The sequence below is a fragment of the Centroberyx affinis genome, unplaced genomic scaffold (genome assembly GCF_046629955.1).
Source record: "Centroberyx affinis isolate AG114_WGS23_722 - 3 ecotype Tasmania unplaced genomic scaffold, CSIRO-AGI_Caff_v1 ptg002012l_1, whole genome shotgun sequence".
Taxonomy (NCBI): Eukaryota; Metazoa; Chordata; class Actinopteri; order Beryciformes; family Berycidae; genus Centroberyx; species Centroberyx affinis.
The window spans coordinates 1-9241 of record NW_027280354.1 but is presented as its reverse complement, the minus strand read 5'-3'; the positions used below and the strand labels follow the sequence as shown (position 1 = coordinate 9241).

At 42.5% G+C, this 9241-nt stretch overlaps 1 protein-coding gene across 1 annotated transcript; it reads right to left on the bottom strand.

The window, feature by feature from the left end:
* Window positions 1–239: 239 nt before the first annotated feature.
* Window positions 240–7933, bottom strand: LOC139653949 (cytoskeleton-associated protein 5-like; the record flags this gene model as incomplete). The annotated part of the gene is made up of 9 exons (XM_071530959.1): window positions 240–658; window positions 1959–2068; window positions 2605–2715; window positions 3954–4116; window positions 5093–5167; window positions 5292–5405; window positions 6318–6506; window positions 7244–7316; window positions 7746–7933. Coding segments are annotated over 9 exons (1242 nt in total), but the record flags the coding sequence as incomplete, so codon positions are not given.
* Window positions 7934–9241: the final 1308 nt, after the last annotated feature.

Below are 9241 nucleotides of genomic sequence, written 5' to 3'. Positions count from 1 at the left end.
GAGTCAGTGATTTTTGTGAGCTGTTGATAAGCCAGACAGTAACAAGTACATCCCCATACTGCAGGAAAGCCACTGAATTAAACCTGTTTTTAGGTTTTCCTGTTGCTTTTGCCAACATACAGAAGCCTAAATTATTTTCATCACACAAGAAACCAACACCACTGAAATTATCCAAAACTCCATTACACATGTGAAAACCACATTTTATTTGAGATAAATACATTTAATATAAAACCTGTTCACATGTAAAATCTTTAAAAATGGAGAAACACAAATGTAGTAGGACAAAAACAAAATGTGTTAAGTGGGGAAAGACAGTAAAAGACAAGAACCAAAGACAAACTGAGGAAGTAAAGATTGCACAACATGAGAAAACTGTACAATGTAAACAGACATAATTAAGAGATTGAAGCAGTCATTCAGATATTCATTCAGATGTTCAGCGGTTGTTCTTGATCCTCTCGAGTCGTTTCCTCAGGTCGTCCAAGGTGTTGGTGGCGGGGGCGGGGCCGGGGGCAGGGGTGTGTTTAGCTGGCCGGGCGGGGCTCTGTGGCACCGCCTGGTGGTGGTGGAGGAGATGGGACAGCTTGTTGTGGTCTTTGGAGGAGGGAGGGGCAGCGGGCACGGACAGCATGGGACGGTCCACGGTCTCTTCCTGCTGTGGAGAGAACAGCGGGTTAAAGGAAAAAATCCACTCCGCTGTCTCACACTTCTCTCTTTCCTAAACTTGTCTTGCCTACTCCTACTTTGGTTAGTGATTTCCTACATTTCCCAGAATGCCTTTCGACAACCCCCAGAGGGCCGTGAGCTTGTTGCATTCAGTTGTGGGTTATGTGTGTTAAGTGGAAAGAGCGATAGCTGAGTTGAGTGACTTGTGGTTGCATTGCATTCTGGGATATCGAGGCTACTGTGGGTTGAGGAATTGGTCTGCCTCTTCTACGATGGATTTCTCCTTGTATGACTAGCTGCGGTTACATGAGAGATTTTTTCATTCTGAGTGAAATCATTCTGATTGAAGAGTCTCCTGCAAGTGTTTACATGTGCGCTAAATAAAAGGATCACCTATATCTGTTATTTAGGGTTAGTGTTTTAGGGTGGAATTTCCATTAATGTTCATTCACTGATTTTTAGGAAATCCCATTACTATAATTGGAGAGCGGTTTGTGTGTCCCACCATGGAGGAGAGGAGAGGAGAGGGGAGGAGGAGACAAGGACAGGAGAAGAGAGGAGAGGGAAGAGGAGAGGAGAAGAGGAGAGGAGACAAGACAAGGAGAGGAGAGGAGGAGAGGGGAAAGGAGAGAGGAGACAAGGAGAGGAGAGAAGAGGAGGAGAGAGGAGACAACAAGGAGGAGAGGGGAGAGGAGAGTAGGAGAGAGGAGAGGAGAAGGGAGGAGAGGAGGAGAGGAGACAAGGAGAGGAGAGGAGACAAGGAGAGGAAAGGAGGAGAGGAGACAAGGAGAGGAAAGGAGGAGAGGAGAGAGGAGACAAGGATAGGAGAGAAGGAGAGGAGAGACAAGGAGAGGAGACAAGGAGAGGAGAGGAGACAAGGAGAGGAGGAGGAGAGAGGAGACAAGGAGAGAGGAGAAGAGACAAGGAGAGGAGACAAGGAGAGGAGAGAGGAGACAAGGAGAGGAGAGGAGAGGAGAGGAGACAAGGAGAGGAGGAGGAGAGAGGAGACAAGGAGAGGAGAGGAGAAGAGACAAGGAGAGGAAAGGGGAGAGGGGACAAGGAGAGGAGGAGAAGAGAGGAGACAAGGAGAGGAGAAGAGAGGAGGAGAGAGGAGAGGGGAGAGGAGACAAGGAGAGGAGAGGAGAGGGGAGATGAGACAAGGAGAGGAGAGGAGGAGAAGAGAGGAGACAAGGAGAAGAGAGGGTTATAAATTCTAGTATAAAATAAATAGTCCCACATTACTGGTGTGTAACGGTCCTCGTCATTTGAAAGCTGCAGTCAGAACACACCTTCACCTGGTTCTCCAGGCCACGCAGCTGTCGTATCATCTTGAGTTTCTCCTGGTAGACGGACGGTTTCAGCTCCTGCCCGTCAGTGTTGGAATTAGAGCCAAGGACTCCTGAGAGGAAACAGAGGACGCTTATTATTTCAACATGTCCAAGAAACAGACGCCATATTCACAAGCATGAGGAAATACAAACTTATTTACACTACCAGTCAAAAGTTTGGACACACCTGATTGAATGTTCTATGTTTCTCATTCTCTTGAAGCCATTTTGATCTAAAGGCTTCTGCTTAAATGCTTGAAATGTGTTTCTTAGAAAAATATAAATAGTGAAGTTGATCCTATGTATGAATTTCTTTCCAAAGCCTTTGCCTTTCCATCAAGGCAAACGGCAGCTATTTCAAAGAATCTAAAATAGAAGATAATTTTGATTTGTTTAACACTTTTTTGGTCACTGCATAATTCCATTTGTGTCATTTCATAGTTTTGATGTCTTTACTATTTTTCATATTTATAATTATAGTAAAGAAAGAAGAGAAAAGTGTGTGTCCAAACTTTTGACTGGTAGTGTAGCTCCAATCTGAACTGGATTCAAAATGAGTGTGGGAGTGTATGGCTGGTACAGGAATGTAGTGCATGTTTACACACACCTGTGCTGGTAAGTGTGTCTTTGTTATCCAGGCCATTGAGCTGGCGGAGCGCCTTGAGTCTCTCCATGTAGACGGATGGCTTCAGCTCCTCTGAGCCGGCGGTGGACACTCCTGCAACGAGCAGACAAATTACTCTCCTCCATTACACCGTACAGGTCTGCACAAAACAGCTAATGGCCAAAAAGTGTGTCCGGTGCAAACAGATGGAAGCAGAGTTTCCTCACAGTGAACTTTCCTGTGATGAGTAGAGATGCGGCCATGGACTGATGCTGCGGTTTTCTAACGGTAAAGCATTTCAGAAGCTACTAGGGCTGGGCGATATGGACCAAAAATCATATCTCGGTATTTTTAGGCTGAATGGCGATACACGATATATATCTCGGTATTTTCTACGAAGTGGGCTAAATGTTCAGTTGTAAGTAGGGCTGGGCGATATGGACAAAATCAAATATCACAATATTTTTGACCAAATACCTCAATATCGATATCGCGACAATATTGTAGGGATGACTATTGGTGCTTTCACAAAATATTTCCACAATGAGATTTTTGATAAATAATCATCAGTAATGTGGATATAATAATATAATAAGTGGGTAAAGGCAAATAATAGAACAGCTAGAACAGTCTGGTAAGTTCAGAAAATGACATCACTTTACTGTAATGCAGCCTTTAAAACCAGGAAAAGACACTTATGCCATATCACGATATTACGATATCCAAAATCTAAGACGATATCTAGTCTCATATCATGATATCGATATAATATCGATATATTGCCCAGCCCTAGAAGCTACTGTATCGCCCTCCGGGATTCTGTGATTGTGGGGGTTTTGTAGCGGCCATCATTACTTTACACTTTTAAAAAGCTCACCAAAAATAACTGATGATCTAGTCCAGTGGTTCTCAACGTGGGCTCCGGGGACCACCACGGGTGCCCGAGGGGTCACCAGCAAATTGGTGAATTGTTAAACTTCACCATTATTTCATTTATAAGAAGTTAACACAATTAGAGAATGTAGAAGAATAACTGTTTTGATCATAGTTTCTCTGTTATCTCTCTACCTACAATACAGATAGTCATGGAATTCTGGACAAAATCATATCTAACAATAAAGATATTCTCAGATTTGGGTCTGAGAGACAAACTCTCATCAAATAGAGGTCTGTGGCCCTAATGTGGACTAAATTAGGGGTCCTTAATAGGAAAGAGGTTGAGAATCACTGATCTAGTCCAAACAAAGTGGAAGTATTCCAGTGTCATGGGGCTGTGAGTGGGCTCGTTGGTCGGTTGGTGCGATTATTTACATGCATCCCTAGTGACCAGACGCGCTGGTTGGCGAGCGTACCTGTGGTGAGGGCGGCCATCTTGGCCTTGGCGTCTCTCTCTGTGGCGACTGCGGTAAGGCCGCGCTCTATGAAGGCCTGGAAGGACGGGGACAGCTTCTTCAGGTGAGGGTTCAGGTCTACGTCCGGATACTTCTGCTTGAACTCCCACAGCTGGATCAGACCCTGGAGACACACACACACATTTTAGTCTGCAGATACTCATGTGTTGTTATTAGTAGAGTTAAAGCAAGATATGTAAAATTACGCCAGTCTTACCAGCCTAAAGCGCAAATATTTCAACAGCCAATCGGATTTCTGTGCTTCCTCGTTTCCCTGCCAATGCGATTTTGCTTTTGAGTGCAAAATGGACGAGAAGCTGACTGCAGCCATTCAAAGCTTCCCAGTTCTCTACAACTTATTTGAAAGTCCACAGGAAGAAACGTCTCAAAAAACGATGTGTGGAGAACGGCTGCATCCATCAGTGGGGTCGATGGGAAGCTCTGAAGTCATTTTATTGATTTTCCTTAAATTACTGTTAACTCATCAAAGCAATGCAACTTTATGAAGAGCAATTCCAAAGCAGAAAATAAAATAAATACAAAATGGGGCTGACTGATATTGATAAAAAAAAAAAAATCAAAAAAAATCTAATTGTGATTATTTGACGGAATATTGCAATTGTGATTTAAACTACAATTCATATGATCGTTGATTCATATGATCGAAAAAAAAAAAAAATAGTGTGCAGGATTTACTGAGTTTGAGTCCGATGAAAAGGTTTTGATTCATGGACCAAGGAGTTTTAGAGCTGCAGGTAATCTTTGTTCACAAATCCATTTTGGACGCCCCTCTCTCTTAAAACGATTAACTGCAGCCTCTGCGATTTGTTGCAGAAGTTCATGTTACGATTTCGTTTGTATTTTTCAAGGAATTGTTCGGCTCTAATACAAAACATGCAAACCGTAGCTGCACCCGGCACCGTCCAGTCAGTCAGAACAGAGCGACTCGACCGACCTGCTCAGTGTGGTTTACTGACAACACATTTCATGATTTCTGAGAAACAAAATCCTTCAGACTTTCACGGTTATCTCCTGCTGCCACTTGGGACGATGCTGCCTAGTGCAGCTTTAAAAGGTGAAAGTGCTGATGGTGAACTGACCTCTCTGCCACTTTCTTTAACAGAGATCTTCTTGAAGATTTCCAGCAGCTCTTCTTTCTGTTTTGTTGTGATCACCTTTGTAGGAAAAGACACAGATGTTTGGTAGGTCAGCATGAGGAGGTACCAAAAAGTTTTAATTACAAAAATGTCAGGTTTGTAAGTGTTTTAAGGCAGCTTCACTTCCGGTGTATGTACTTACCAAATTCTCTTGGTCTCTGCTCATTTTTGTTGTTGATGACTTGACCACCTTCTTCAGATGGACTTCTAGTTCTGACTCCTTCCTGTTCTCCACCAGGGTGAGGTGGTCCAGGATCTACACACACACCAAGTTAATTTAAAAAAACTTATACCATAAGAGACTTGCAAGCGGTCTTGTTTCGTCAGGAAAGAAGAGGAAAAAGAAGAAGCAGGCAGAGGATTGTTTGATAAAGAAAAAAAGTGATGTGGTTGTAACGTCTTGAGCAGCTGCTACATGTAGGTCATTATAATATTCTCTTAATTAGCTAACCAAGCCAGAGCAACATTTGCAAACAGATACAACAGACTTGGTGCTCAACGCCTCTGCACTGTTACATTGCACTTGCCTGAGTATTATTATACTGTGTTCCTAATTAATCACAATTATTCATCCTGGTGATTTGGGGAACAATTTCACTGCACTATTTGCATCCCATCTTTGTACAGAAGTTTAATTATAGTTTTACAATCAGAGTCTAGGTTAAAGACATACAGTGCATTTCTAATTACGGCTTATTTCTAAAAACGGCTCATAAACTTCGGACACACTTTACTGACAAAATACAGCTAGCTCAGTATATATATATCATAGGTTCCAGTCACAGGAGCAACTGTTTTTCTTTTAAATTCACACACAAAACTACCCAACCGTTAGCTACCAGTGGTAGACCTATGACCCTATTTTACATAATATTGTACACAACAGGGCAAACTACATGCAGGCCTACTTTGTGAGGGTTTAAACAAGATATTTTGTGCTAAAGTGGAACATTATAAACCAGAAGTGGGCATCTATGTTCAGGGATGCAAATGGAGAGTGAAAAAGGTGACAGATACCAAGGGCAGACACAAAACCACTCAGAAATCATTCACTTAAGTGCCCCATTTTGGGATCAAAAAGGTGAGTTTGCATCCCTGATATTAGAATTATAGCCAACGATGAATCATGTTCAGACTTTAAAATCCCCCCCGGTGGAGACATGCTGACCTTGGGCCCGGTGAGGCGGCACAGCGTGTGCAGCAGGGTCTTCAGGGTGCGGTGGGCCATGTCGTTCGGGAGCTGGTGGAGCCTCTCTTTGGGGAAAACCTTCATGAAGTTGTGGATGTCCAGCAGGATCCTGTCGAGGTTCACGCTAGCGATGGTCTCCGGGAGGAACCTGATCACCCTCCACAGACACTGATACCGACGCACAGACACGGGTTGTGCAATTTGAGTGAGAGGATTTCTTATTTTATTTGAAATGAAGAAACCAGATAGAGTAGTTAAGGGGTAGACCTAGGGTTTCTGTTAGCTGGTATATGCCGGATTTTGGCTGGTAAAATGTGCAGTTGTCCATCAAATAAATAGCATACATGTTTATACCTGTCCGGATCCTGAAATCTTACCAGTAAAAAAACAAAACAAACAAACAAACACAAAAAAAACAAAAAACAGAAACCCTGGGTAGACCAATGACTTTTGGCTCAAATGGGACATGCCTAATTCCAAAGACATGGGTTTTAATCGAGTCCAAAATCCCTCTGAGGCTAACCAGAGGGATTTTGGACTCGATTAAAACCCCTCTGGTAGTTATTTTAATTTATGTTATTTATTAATCCAACCTTTATTTTACCAGGTAGTCACTTGAGATCACTGATCTCTTTTTCGACCTGGCCAAAATGGCAGCATTTAAAAACAAACATACAAGACACAAACACAGACAAGAACATAAAAGGCAAAGTGGCGCAAGGGGACAATTTATTTATTTTTAATCATTTTAATATTGTTTGTTCATTAATATGTATGTATCTATGTATGTATATGTTTATATTTTTATAATATTGGATATTTGTAAGTATGCATACATAATGTTTTTTCCCCCTTTTTTTTTTTACTTCTTCTTCTTACTACTTTTTTACTTCAGTCTGGCTTACCTTCATGACGATATCAGAGAACTTGGAGGAGACGGAGGAGGACAGGGCGTCTTGCAGCAGCACCAGCAGAGCGCTGCAGAGGACAGCAAAAAAAAACAAATGCTCACATCTGTTAGGACAAATTTTTCTTTGATTTAAAAGTGACAATTAAGCAATAATATCACACCAGAGGGAGCCCTGATATCCAGTAGAACAGCACAACCTTGAGTGTGATTTTGCTTTTATACAACAGTTCTATAAACAAAGCTGTATCTAGTATTTTGAGACAACAGATTATGTTTTTTGTCTTTCATTCGTTCCCTCAGGATCCCACTACAACACATCAACTGTTTCTATTACAGCAGCTGTAAAGCGGAGTGATGCATAAAGTAAAACATCCCAGTGCTGGTAGACTGTATATCAGGCACACCTGTCCAATCAAATTACTCGAACGGAACCAACTCTTGTGCAACTTAGTACAAATTCCAAATTGTTAAAATCCAGCGTGTCTGCTCACACACACCTGAGTACGCTGGTGTGCTCGGCTTCCTCGAAGATTTTTCCCAGCAGTATGTTAATGGAGCAAATGATCTGGCGTCCGTCTTGCAGCTCCTCCAGTCTGGGGTCCAACATGACGGTCAGCAGGCCCTCGACCAGGTCCTTCAGCACACCGGACGAGGCTTCCGCGGCCAGAACCTCCACTCCCAGCATCTGTGGAGAGAGTGCGGACTGTCAGACACCGACCAGAGGAACGGCGGACCTTCTGAGAAATCCCACCCCTAACCCTCAAACCTGGCCTTTTCCTAGCCAGGGTGGTTGAATGTCCAGGTTTCATTCAAATAAAAACAGTAAAACCCCAAAAATAAAAAATAAAATATCCACACAAAAAACAGAAACAGACTTATGCAAACATATTAATCTAGCCTAAGGCCCATTGATGGCTCATGGCTGACAAAAGGCGAGTGCTAACCACACAGAGCATGCAGAGGTTTAAGATGAGGAGTGACTCGAGCCCCTGTGGTGATGCAAGGCAGTCACAAAGGGCTGTAATCCCCCTTCAGCGCAGTCCGCCCACGCCATCAGCCCACTGCACAGTCACCTCTGCAAACCGCCTCCGTAAACCCATTCCCTGTGTGTGCGTGTGTGTGCAGGGCTTAAAGCCAAAAATCATTCCGAGCCTGAAATGTTCTTGACTGATGGGGGGGGGGGGGGGGGGGGGAGTAGTCAGCACACTACACCATCGCACCATTTATTTCTCTATTCTCTATAAAACTAGTCCAATAACAAGAATGCACACAACTGACACATTTCTGTGCATGTGTCAGAAATGACACATTTTCTGTGCTGAATGAATGAATATATATGTGCATATTTTAACATCTGCATATTTTTTCTCATCTGTATATTTGTAGAAGTTATTGTTTATTTTTATTCTGATCATTATTCTTATCTCTACCCTTATTTTTTTTATTGTAATTTTTTTGTTATGTGATTCTATTCTGTGTATTGCTGCTGTAACAAAGAAATTTCCCCCCGGGGATTAATAAAGTACCTACCTACCTACTCAACATAGAGCATTATTAATCTATAAACCTAGTGCAATAAGGATAAGTACAGTACCAGGTGCCCCAGGGGTCACCTGGTAAAAAAAAAAAAGATGCGGAAATCAGTGGCCACAGTTTTCTTACAATTTACTCCTAAACTGTGCCCACGGATTAGTAAACCATGTGCACAGATCTGTAATATCTATGTTGATAACATCAAAGAGGGACTTTTAGGCCTATATACAGTGAGCCAGAGCCATTACACACCGCTTGGCATACATATAGTGAGCTGTAATAGCCATTAGGCACCTAGAGCATATGTGAACCATAACTATTGATTAATCACATCAGTAGGTCTAATGTATGATGCGATGTGTGTTTTGGTGACAATATGAAACCCATTTACTCCCCATTAATCATGCTTGTAGAAAAAGCATGTTAATTAAATTTTATGTCGTGTCCCTGACGTCATCAA